The sequence below is a fragment of the Alosa pseudoharengus genome, unplaced genomic scaffold, assembly GCF_046254945.1.
Source record: "Alosa pseudoharengus isolate Yale_2024_CS ecotype anadromous, Long Island Sound unplaced genomic scaffold, YU_APseudo_1.1 YU_APseudo_1.1_scf_15, whole genome shotgun sequence".
Taxonomy (NCBI): Eukaryota; Metazoa; Chordata; class Actinopteri; order Clupeiformes; family Clupeidae; genus Alosa; species Alosa pseudoharengus.
Window position 1 is genome coordinate 8,145,123 of NW_027468620.1, and position 10,962 is coordinate 8,156,084.

The 10,962-nt window shown below is 42.7% G+C and overlaps 1 protein-coding gene across 2 annotated transcripts; it reads right to left on the bottom strand.

The window, feature by feature from the left end:
• Positions 1-2,539: 2,539 nt before the first annotated feature.
• LOC143124100 (uncharacterized) lies at positions 2,540-9,385 on the bottom strand. 2 transcript variants are annotated; one of them, XM_076285400.1, is made up of 3 exons: positions 8,937-9,385; positions 8,627-8,695; positions 2,540-5,118 (listed from the first exon to the last, which is right to left on the bottom strand). In XM_076285400.1, the coding sequence occupies exons 1-3, from the start codon at positions 9,304-9,306 to the stop codon at positions 4,478-4,480; spliced, it is 1,080 nt and encodes a 359-aa protein (XP_076141515.1). In that variant the 5' UTR covers positions 9,307-9,385; the 3' UTR covers positions 2,540-4,477. The 2 variants fall into 2 exon arrangements, with proteins under 2 accessions (XP_076141515.1, XP_076141516.1); XM_076285401.1 differs by lacking the exon at positions 8,627-8,695.
• Between the last annotated feature and the right edge of the window lie 1,577 nt (positions 9,386-10,962).

Sequence of the window (10,962 nt, forward strand, 5' to 3'; positions counted from 1 at the left end):
GACTAGTCAAAATCTAGCAGGCGCTCTTCAGTAATCCAAACAGTGTTCAAAATACCCAGCTGAAGGCATGAAACTTCATGAAACTATGTCAATGTAATATCTTATGTCTTGAAGTAAAAAAAGGTGTATGCCTGCGTCCAATAGCAAAGACACTAAACATTACTGACTTGTGGTTGCAACTTCAAAACCTTTCTATGTAATATATTCTTAGTAAGGCAATACCGAAGCTTATTATTATTATTATCAGTACCAGTGTGCCCTTTATACATAACTGTATGACTGTATCTGATCTGATATCCCCATCTCATTCATTTGCCAGTTTTCTCATGTGGAATCCATTAGATGTTGATTTCTAGAAGCAGACATGTTTTGTACTATTACAGAGGGCTGCAATCCTTCTTGAGCCTCAGTTTTCTCTGTGTTATTATTTCATTACAGATGTCCTTTTGCCAATTTACTTAAAGGGACACCAGGCAACGTTTTTGTGTTAATTAATCATCTTCGTAAGTCGGTATATGGTTAAATGACTCATTACGGGGCGAATGAAGGCTCTCTCCCCCGCCCCTACTGCCTGTAGGAAGAATATCCCACTTGTAAGTTCGGTGTATCCTACCCGCCGAACTTCAGTCTCACAAAGTCTCAGACATCGCGAGAAGCAGGATCAATTTACATCCTGCATCCCCAGCACAGAGGCAGGCTAACGAAACGCTAGAGATTGTTGCAAACGTGTGTATAATGGCAGAGCCGGCGAAGAAGCAGTGAAAACCCTTGACGGAAGACGCAAAGAAAAGGAAAAGAGCTTCAGACCGAGCGAGGGCTCGCACACGTATCGACACGTACAGACGGTAGGGGGAGCTTCGTAGAGAAAAAGCATCAGGCTTGCCTGGTATCCCTTTAACTAAACAAGATGACCACTCCAGACTTAAGTTTTGATTAAATGATCTTAACACCTGAATCGATACACATATCAGTGTTACTTTATTTTGCCCCAATAACAAATCAACTAACTATAAAATCCAGATGAAAGATTCAAGTTTACTTTTCTGCAGCATTTTAAAAAATTATATCTCAACACTAACATGATCAGGTTAGGTTCGGTTACTAGCAATAGTAGCTACTGGCCATCATTATTGTAACATCCACTGCATACTGCTCCACCTAAGTAGCCTAACTGCTAATAACAAAATTATGTGTTTAAGCGTCATGGATGACATTTTATTTGAGGACCCCAAATAACCCCAAATAAATCCCACCACCAATATCAAGCCCACTGCGGTTCCACTGGTTTGCGAGTACCTCAAGAGAGGAACGCTTGCAGTGAAATTCTAATAAAAAAACTCACTTGACCATGCAAGACCAAACTGCATCCTTCCTAAGACAGAAATAGTCTCACCAAGTGCCCTCCCAGAGCCAGTCTCCACGACCACAGTTTCACTACACTTCTTGAATTCCGTCTATAGTTTGAGAGACGTTTACAAAGCACATATGTATCTGCAAGGAAGTGAAACTGGCTATTATTGGCTTGTGGAAGCGTCACATAAGTTACACGACAAAGCAATGCAGACACATTGAACATTAGAGAGGTTAAACTTGGTCACTGCGGTGAATAAATGCATGCATTTGTTCACTCCAGTTAGTAATTTACTTAACATATCCACTTAATGCATCGGCTTAAGAACTATACTGGAGCGCTTTGGGTTGCACTCTGAGCATACAAAAATGCGCTATATAAATAAGTTACTTATACGTTGATGATATTGTGATCTTTCATGGTGCACGATGTGGATGAAAATACCAGACTTCAAAAGAGAGTGGATGCTCTGAAAAGTCTATTGCTGTCCTAGAGGTGGTTAAAGAAAGCAAACCAATCATGAATCATGAATCCGTTGGTCACATACAAGTGACCACATAGATAACATGGCAAATCAATGGAGAAAAACAGATCCCCTTCAAGCATGGCCATGTCGGAGGTTAAACCAGGCCATGTCAGTCACTATGCAGAAGCAACATGGGGCAACTTGGGGTTATGTGAGCATAATTATGAAAGGGTTTGTCCTAAGAGGGGCATCTGCATCCATCTTTAGTCAGAGAAAGTGTATTGCTGTACCTTAAATCAGTGGTTCTTAAACTGGGGGTCGGGACCCCCAGGAGGGTCGCCAAAAATATTGGAGGGGTTGCAAAATGATTTGCTGTCTGTCTGTATTAGACATTTTTATAAAGGTTTTTAGTCAAAGGCTGCCATTGACATTAATGCCTTTCGTGTTGACATAGCCTAGACTTCTTGGCCCATGTTTTTTGTGGAGGGGGGGGGGGGGGGGGGGGGGTGTCGCCAGACAAAAGAACCACTGCCTTAAATAAGGTTGTATCATGGGGAAACTGCATCTGCAATATTGCAAAATCTAACAATCAACATTGTTAGATGTTGTTGGGTTAAAGTTAAGTCTTTCCCCTGAGTTGTGCATTTAACTGAACTAACTTTGAACTGAAAATAAATTTGACTGGTTCTTGAAAAGAACACTGAACTTCTGGAGACGTTGAATCAGTAATCAATGTAATTTATTCATTGACAGACTGCAAAAATAAATCAGAAGAACCGGCGGCACAATAGTGAGAAGAACTAGAAAAAGTAACGCTCAATACAGTTCATCAGGGCCCTGGGCTACAGAGCGTCTCAAATGGTATCCGTCTCCCAAGATGACAACTTAGGGAAGAGAAACTCTGCAAGCAGACCCCAATTATACACCAAAAGACATAAAAAGACAAGGGGGAAATAAACCATATTAACATGAAAGGAGTAAAACAAAACACGGTCTAAACAGATAAGTAGTGCTTTTTGGGAGGACAGAGGCCTGGGGCCCATTGCACAAAACTGGGATAAGGGATTAAGCCAGGATATCTTGGTTATCCTGGCTCAATTTATCTGTGATCCGGTTGCACAAAAGCGGGATAGGGGGCAGCAGGATATGTTATGGTATAAGTCTCCATGGCGATTTATTCTGTGGAGCTAGCCTGCTCCAGACCAAGTTTCATCTGCTATTTTCCATCTGCTTTCAGTCAGCTCAGTCAGCAGTCACCACAAACAGAAACCAATAGTTATTCCACTGCCCACTACACATTGTTATCACATATAACTAGACCCACTGTCATTATTTAAACGTTTGTGATCATTAATTAACTTTTACATACTCGCCATTCCCGACCTGTCATGCGACAATGTGACGTCACGGGAGCGCCGTAACCATAGTTGCAATATTCTCCTACAGAGGTGTTGCTGTTGTGAAAAGGCTATAGCTACCTAGTTTACACCGTAGAAGAACCAATGAAGCTGCTCTAGTTGCCATGGTGAATCAGTGAATCTGTGATGGGTAGCGGGGTCAGTTTGAAGGAGCCGTGAGCGCGCACTTATCCAGGATAGGTTTCACCTGGCTTGATGAATCCGTGTCTGCTCATCCTGGCTTGGTCTTTGTGCAACCAATTAAGCCTGTACGCTCTTGTTTTGGATTCATTGAGCGCAGCTCCGTAACTTATCCTGGATGTCTTAATTCTGCTTTTGTGCAACGGGTCCCAGGTGTCAGCAGAACCTAGAGGGCATTCTAGTGTTGGTGTGCCTGCAACCTTGAACAGGCATAGGAGCATATGCGTGAAACTACAGTCACAGCAGAGTTTGGGCTATGTGTCTTCACAGAAAACAGGGGCCTAAGCAGAGGTAGACTTGTTGGTCATGAAATCACTCATGGAAAAGTATCAGGACACACAAAAATACAGAATAACTCCACAACGTGAATTAGCCTGATACGTACAACGTTCCTCTCCACTGGGCCTGTCACGATAACTCTTTTTGCTGCACAATATATTGTCCCAGAAAAAATACTGCGTATACAGTGTAGTTGTTGCCATATTTTAGGACATCACTTTAAAACAACTCTAATAGGTATGTTGAAAACTAATGACACATCAACAACAACACAGGGCAGCCATTATACGCCAGCTTAAGGTGGAGGGTGAAGGAGTGAATGAGCCAATTACATTGGGGGGATGATTAGGGGGCCAGATTGAATGAGCCAGGTTGGGAATTTAGCCAGGAAACCAGGGAACCCCCTACTCTATGCGATAAATGCCATGGGATCTTTAACCCTTAAAGGAGTACCGTCACACCGGTGTGATGGGAATGTTGAGAAATGAACGTTCTAAAGAATATCTGGGTTCATTGAATTCAACATAGAATTTTAGAACCTTCAATTGTTGCGGAACTTAGAATGTTCAAAAACCTACACCTTTAAGGGTTAATGACCGTCACTGCACTGGAGCATTGGGATCGATATTTTTTGGCCAGAGGAAAGAGTGCCACCTACACGACATGAATGTAAACGTAACAGTCGGGCAATATCGAGGTTTGAAAAAGCTATTGTCAATAGTTTAATTAATTGTGCGATAAGGTGATAATGTAATTATTATGACAAGCCTATTCTCTACTGGGTCAAACATTCATGCCTTTATCCTCATTAGGCATGACAATAATGCGTTGCTCCTGCTGTGAGAACAGCAAGTCAATCACCCGCGTGTGGAGATTGTTAGTGGAGTCGATGCTTTCGCTTATTCTCTGCTGCACTCGGATCAGTTCTTCAGCCATGCCAGAGGAGCTTGCGGCCTTCTCGGCCACCGCCGAGGCAATCCGGGCCACACTGCGGTTGGTCTCGCAGACCTCCAAGTAGAGGAGTCGGTTCTGTTGTGCCAGCGAGCGAAAGCCCTCACGGATAGCCGCAGCCTGCTCCCGATGGACGGCCAGGAGCTGCTCCTCGAATGGGCTCAAGGACGTGAACCGCGTTGGGATGCTGAACGTCCTCCGTGCGGAGGGCGAGACCTGTGTCCCTGGCTGCAGTCGTGAACGTCGTGTCGGTAATTCACCGTTAGGTGTTCCACTAATGGGACTGTCCCGTCCAGCACCTTCAGGTGCTTCTGCCTTGACAGCGATCTGGAACTGCTGATGAAACAGAGATGTAGAACTGGATGGTTCTGAGGTCGGTGAGGACGTTAGATATGAATCAGAGGACTCGTGAGGGAGCGGGTCCTGCTCCAGCGGGGCCTGATCACCAGCAAACTGCTGCTCTTCCTCTTGGTCTACAAAAGCCAGAAAACAGTATAGATATTAATAAACGTTTCCATTTTAAGTTCAAAAGTAGGAAAGTGCATAACATAGCAATGGAGATACTTTGCTTCTTCTTGCACACAGGTAAATGGGAAGGAAAACACCACATGAGGCCTATAAGACATGGTATCTTAATGAATGACAAAAAATGTAGTGGCATTACAGCATAAAGCTACTTTCTTTACACTTCAGAAATGTGCATAATGGTTCTCATTCTCTGATATTTGTTGATCAACAGCAAATAGTAAGTAAAAACATCAAGATATTAATCTCAAAAGATGTTGATTAAAAAGCATGATTACTGCACAAATGTGCCTTGGTCTGGTCACAATAAAAACCCACTCTAGTACAGTTTCATCACACAACACAATGCCACAGATATCACAGGTTTTGAGGGAGCGTGCAATTGGTATGCTGACTGGTATGTTCACCAGATTCCAACTTATTTGGCAATGTTGAACCAGATCTTGCACTTCTCCTGAATGGTTAGACAGTTGGTTTGCCTGGTTAGTGCCTGTTCTTGCTTGGTCACCTCTGAGGTCGGCATCAGTGAACGTGAACGAGCACTTGCGAAATTGCAGCAGGACCATGACGTCCTCTGAACAGTTATATAGTATAGTAGCTATATAGTATAGTTTACATAAAATGGATTTGGTGGTTTAATGCTAGCACATCTCATCAAACCTATGGATGTGGTTCTTCTGATTCATGGTTCTTGGCCCTTTGTAAGTGCCATTTGACATAATCCCTTTCCTTGTCACAAAATGACTGAAAGAATTACAATCAAATATGAAACATCACATGAGGCTATAAATACTTAAATACTGAACAGCAGCCTATTTATAGAAGTCTCTTTGTATATTCATGACTGAAATGGGCTTATCTACTAGGCTAAATTTTATGACTACACTACGACTAGTCCATTGAAACCTCAGAATAGGCTACAACTTTCAGGTGCATCAATGTCAACTAATATAAAATAGCAAATTAAATTGTTGTAGCCTACTAAATTACTACTATAACACATGACAAATTTGGGCCTACAGCAACATTATAACCAGCAGCCTGTATGAAACTACTAAAGTTTCATCTGAGCTAGGCCTACCATTAGAAGTCAAAAAAATGTAAATCTCTTGCAAACAACATTCAACACAACTCTTCTCTGGTAGCCTGGTTTCCATATGCACTACTACGCTTTACTTTGTGAGGGGCGTATGGCCTCTCACCATTGGGAAAAGTGTCCAACTCTAGCATCGTAACACGCCTAGAATTTGCGTTAACTTTGTTAGGCTACATCCTACCTCACCTGACCTTTACAAACCAATAATATCTGCAGTCAGGAAACAATGTGCCTACCTATGCTGTACTGTAGGCTATACATTCTTCCGACTGCAATTGTTTTATGCAGGCGTTGCTACTACCATTTACCACAGCCACTTTCTACTTTGAAACTAGGGTCAATCCCTCTCATCACAGATTGGCCCAGCACTCTAATGGCTGAGGGATTAGTGTATTGTCAGATGACAGACTAATATCTTGAGACTGAAACTAAACTGAACTTCAACTGAACTGAACTGAACATGAACTGAAAATGAACGGAGATACTGGCAGGGCCAGGCGACTTTTCCTGCCCTTTCAGACAACATCAGCAACAAAGCTCAAGTCAATCCCTAATGGTTCTATGAAAGAATGTTCTCCATATTGATAGTGAATTTGATTCGGAACCCCAAGCTCATTATTTACCCCAAAGTGCACATTAGCACACCCAAGTGGATTGCTCCAACTTATGCATTAATTAGTTGGCTGTTACCTGAGGTTGCACTCAGATACCATAGCCAACAAATCACCATTTCCTTTTAATGTGTGATCATAAAACTCAGGATTATTTCAAGCCAGAGATGGTCCCTTGAGCAAGGCACCTAACCCCTCACTGCTCCCTGAGCGCCGCTGTAGCAGGCAGCTCACTGCATCGGGATTAGTGTGTGCTTCACCTCACTGTGTGTTCACTGTGTGCCGAGTGTGTTTCACTAATTCACGGATTGGGTTACATGCAGAGACCAAATTTCCCTCACGGGATCAGAAGAGTATATATACTTATACTATACACTTCACAGTAAAATAAAAAAGGGGGCCAATCTGCACTTTTAGGAGCTAAGTGGTGTAACCCAAACGGTGTCAGAAGAGAAGGGTATGTAAGTGCAGTATGTTAAGTCTATGTAGTGTAGGCCTAATTATAAAATATTTTGTGTGTGTGTTTAGGTTCCGGATGGGCTGAGGATAGAAGCTCCTCCTCAGTCTTTCTGATTTTGGACATGTGGCTAAGGACGTGTCTACCAGACCTCAGCAGTCTGAACAGTAATTTCCCAGGGAGTGAATTGCCTTTTAAATTGCTTTGGATACTTCACTCTCTTCTGGTGTAGATGTCCAGCAGGGCAGGGGTACTGTAGGTACTGAGCAGGATGTACCACTCTGCAGGGCACTGCAATCTAGAGGGTGACAATTTTTCGGGACTCCCGCGGGTCACGGTATTCCCGCGGGTTTCCCGCAGTACGGGAGTAAATTTCACTGTTGGTAACGTGATTGGGACGGGACAGGAAATAATAAACGGGAGCTGGCGGGAAGCCAGAGATTATTAACTTAAAAAATGACGCTGCAATGCAGTGAGTGCGCCCAAAGACGTGAGGCATTTCGTTTTAGAAAAGAGAACCAATTACAACCCACAATACGTTTGTTGTTGATTGGTAGCCTATCAGAGCAAGACAAGCAGCTGCCCTGTTCACAATCAATCAGCTTCAGCGATAGGCCCTAAGGCAAAATGGATGCAAAGAAACAGTTACAGGCGAAAGTATCAGCAAAGGACAACTCTATTCAATTGCACGAGCTGTCCGGGAAAGCGATTCTCGTTGAGTTTAATGTGTCATGCAATGTTGGGGCATGACACCTTGACGATCGCATTCCTCAATATATTTATCGCATAACCCTGGCGGAACACAAAAAATTGTTTTGTTTACTCATAGCAACGTTGCTATGCTTCGCTGGTTTAACGTGATGAGAACGGTGCAAACTTAACTGATGGGATGAGATCTAACTATGAAATGATTTAAGCATAGCCTACAGCAAAGTACTGTAAAATATGTAATTTTAATATAGCCCAAAATGATCGGCTATTAAAGAAAAGTTAGACAAGGCTTTCTGCCCTACCAAAATGTATGGTCACCGCACGCTACTGTAGCCTAACAGTCGGATAACTTTAGACATCAACATAGGGAGCGGGACGGGATTCGGGAGTCTTTCTCTCGGGATTTTGCGGGACAGAATTTTTTTGGGGGGGCTGTCACGTGATCGGGATATGACGGGAGTATTTGTGCGGGCTCGGGATGGGACGGGAGTGAAAATTGCTTCCCGTGTCACCCTCTACTGCAATCCCAAGCTTTGCCATTTATATACCAGGTGATGATGCTTGGTTCTGTACAAACTTACTAGTTGTGCAGAGTGCGGGGTACACAGTTGTTACGTTTGATCCACCGGAAAGAAGTTTTTGTGTTCTTTCTGCAAGGAATGGTTTCCTCTGTTAAGCACAGACTAAACTGTCTACAACAGAGGACGGTTGCGCTATTGCACGTCGATTCGAATAGAATGTATTCTGTGTAATGTTAGTATTAATCACCAACCAATAAATAGTGGATGAATACAGCAAATTGAATGTCGATTTGTACACATTCATGTGCCATCGTATAACGTTGCATACTAAGTTAGCTACGTTACTAAGTTAGCATTAACGTTAACTCACCTGAGAACGAAGGACTAGACACAATGTCCACGCCATTCTCTGCTGTTTTGGACAACGGTCGACGTCCAAGCAGCTCCTTCAATATGTTGGAGTATGGACATGAAACTGAACTGTTGCCACTGGTTTGGTTGTTTTTCCTGGAATTGTAGTAGGCTTTTTTCACGTTCTTCCACCGAACACGGATTTGCTCGGACGTCCTTTGAAATCCAGCGTCCTCCATGTGTTCCGCAACTTTTCTAAACAGGTTGCCATTCCGTGTTTTCCTACCATCCATGTATTTCAAAATATTTAACGCTTTTAGCTGACACAGCATGAACTCTGTCTCTGCATCACTCCAAAAATGAACAGGTGGAGGTTTATCAATCGCCATGTTTGTTGTTGTTGTATGGTTGTAACCGGCTTCTTCGTCTTCTTCAGGGTATTATTTCCGGGTCAAAGCCCGAGCACCCTAAGGAGAGCCTCCCCACTCTCTATTAATCCCATACAAACCGAATTTGGCTGCAGTTCACCAGAGTTCACCTAGATGGCGATCGCGGGCGAGTCCAAAATACATGGGGTCCTATGGAGCTACATGGCTACATTTGTTGTTTTCACCTATTTAACAACTGAAACCCTCAGATTTTATTTTATTTTTCGCAAAATGGATATGGATTTTCAATCAAAAGTGAAATAATCCGGGAGTCATGTCCTTTCGTTTTCTTACAGGTTGGGTCGTTGTTGCCCATAACACGCTAGCATTGATGCTATGCTATGCTATGATCATGCTAATGAATAGTGATGGGGACGAGACCGCCTATGCCGAGTCCGAGACAAGACCGAGTCTTTGAAGGGTCGAGACCGAGTCGAGACCGAGTCCGTTGGTTTTCAAATACAGTCGAGTCCGAGTCAAGACCGAGTCTTTGAGGAAGCAAGTCCGAGTCGAGACCGAGTCCTTTAGGAGTCGAGACCGAGTCGTGACCAAGACCATAAAAACATGTCAGTTTTCATATTCATGATCTAATATCACCCCAATTAATAAACAACAGTTAGGCCCAGGCTTGGAATTTCACCATTAGGGGCAAGGCCACTTGGCTTTCAGTTGGGCATATTTGGTGGGGGGCACAAAGGCCACATGTCAGGGCACCAAGGCCAAAGTTAACTATACAGTAGTAGGCTATAAAAATAATCAAAGTTGTCTTTAGCCTATTCACAACAGTAGACCTGCATCCAGGCTTGGAATTTCCCCATTTTAGGGGCAAGGCCACTTGGCCTTCAGTTGGGCATATTTGGTGGGGGGCACAAAGGCCACATGTCAGGGCACCAAGGCCAAAGTTAACTATACAGTAGTATGCTATAAAAATGATCAAAGTTGTATTCACTGCAGTAGACCTGCATCACTGTATGAAACATTACAAAAACATAAAACATGACATATATATAACTGTAAATCATCTGATCATCTAATATTTTCAGATATCTAGGCTATATTTAAAATTTATTTTATATTTGGCCTGTTATGAAATCATGTATTGAACAATTTAAGCACAGCTCAGCTTTAAGAAACTCAAATAGCCTAGATGCATGCTTAGCATTTTGTGATCATTAAGGCTACTTTCACAAACTCTTATAGTCAGCTGTCCTCTGATTTACCGATATCTAGGCGACATTTGTAATATTTATTTTGTATTTGGCCCGTTATGAAATAATGTGGAACAATTTAAACACAGTGTAAAACTTAAATCCCAAATTTGGAGACATCCATGTATGTTGAAATGTACTGCAAATTCAAAACGGGATTAGTCTGGAACGGCTAACTGTACAGGGGACTGCTTTACACCTTTCTGTTCGGTAAGGTCTGCTGTTTATTCTGATATATGGTTTGTCATATGTGAAACGAAGGGTTCGTGAAGTATTCCACCGAGATGAATGGGTAGGGAGATGGACGCAAAACCTTCAGTAGAATTTATGATTAAATTGAATGATATTATTTACTTTTCTCGCGAACCGTTCACCACAGTAATTAGCGGCTAACATCGTTTAAAAGCTG

Excerpts from the sequence above, each read along its gene's own strand:
- LOC143124100 (XM_076285400.1), bottom strand. The coding sequence starts at position 9,306 with ATGGCGATTGATAAACCTCCACCTGTTCATTTTTGGAGTGATGCAGAG. Across the intron at positions 8,696-8,936 it reads GTCTAGTCCTTCGTTCTCAG|AAAGAACACAAAAACTTCTT; the intron begins GTGAGTTAACGT and ends CATTCCTTGCAG. Across the intron at positions 5,119-8,626 it reads CCCCGCACTCTGCACAACTA|ACCAAGAGGAAGAGCAGCAG; the intron begins GTAAGTTTGTAC and ends TGGCTTTTGTAG.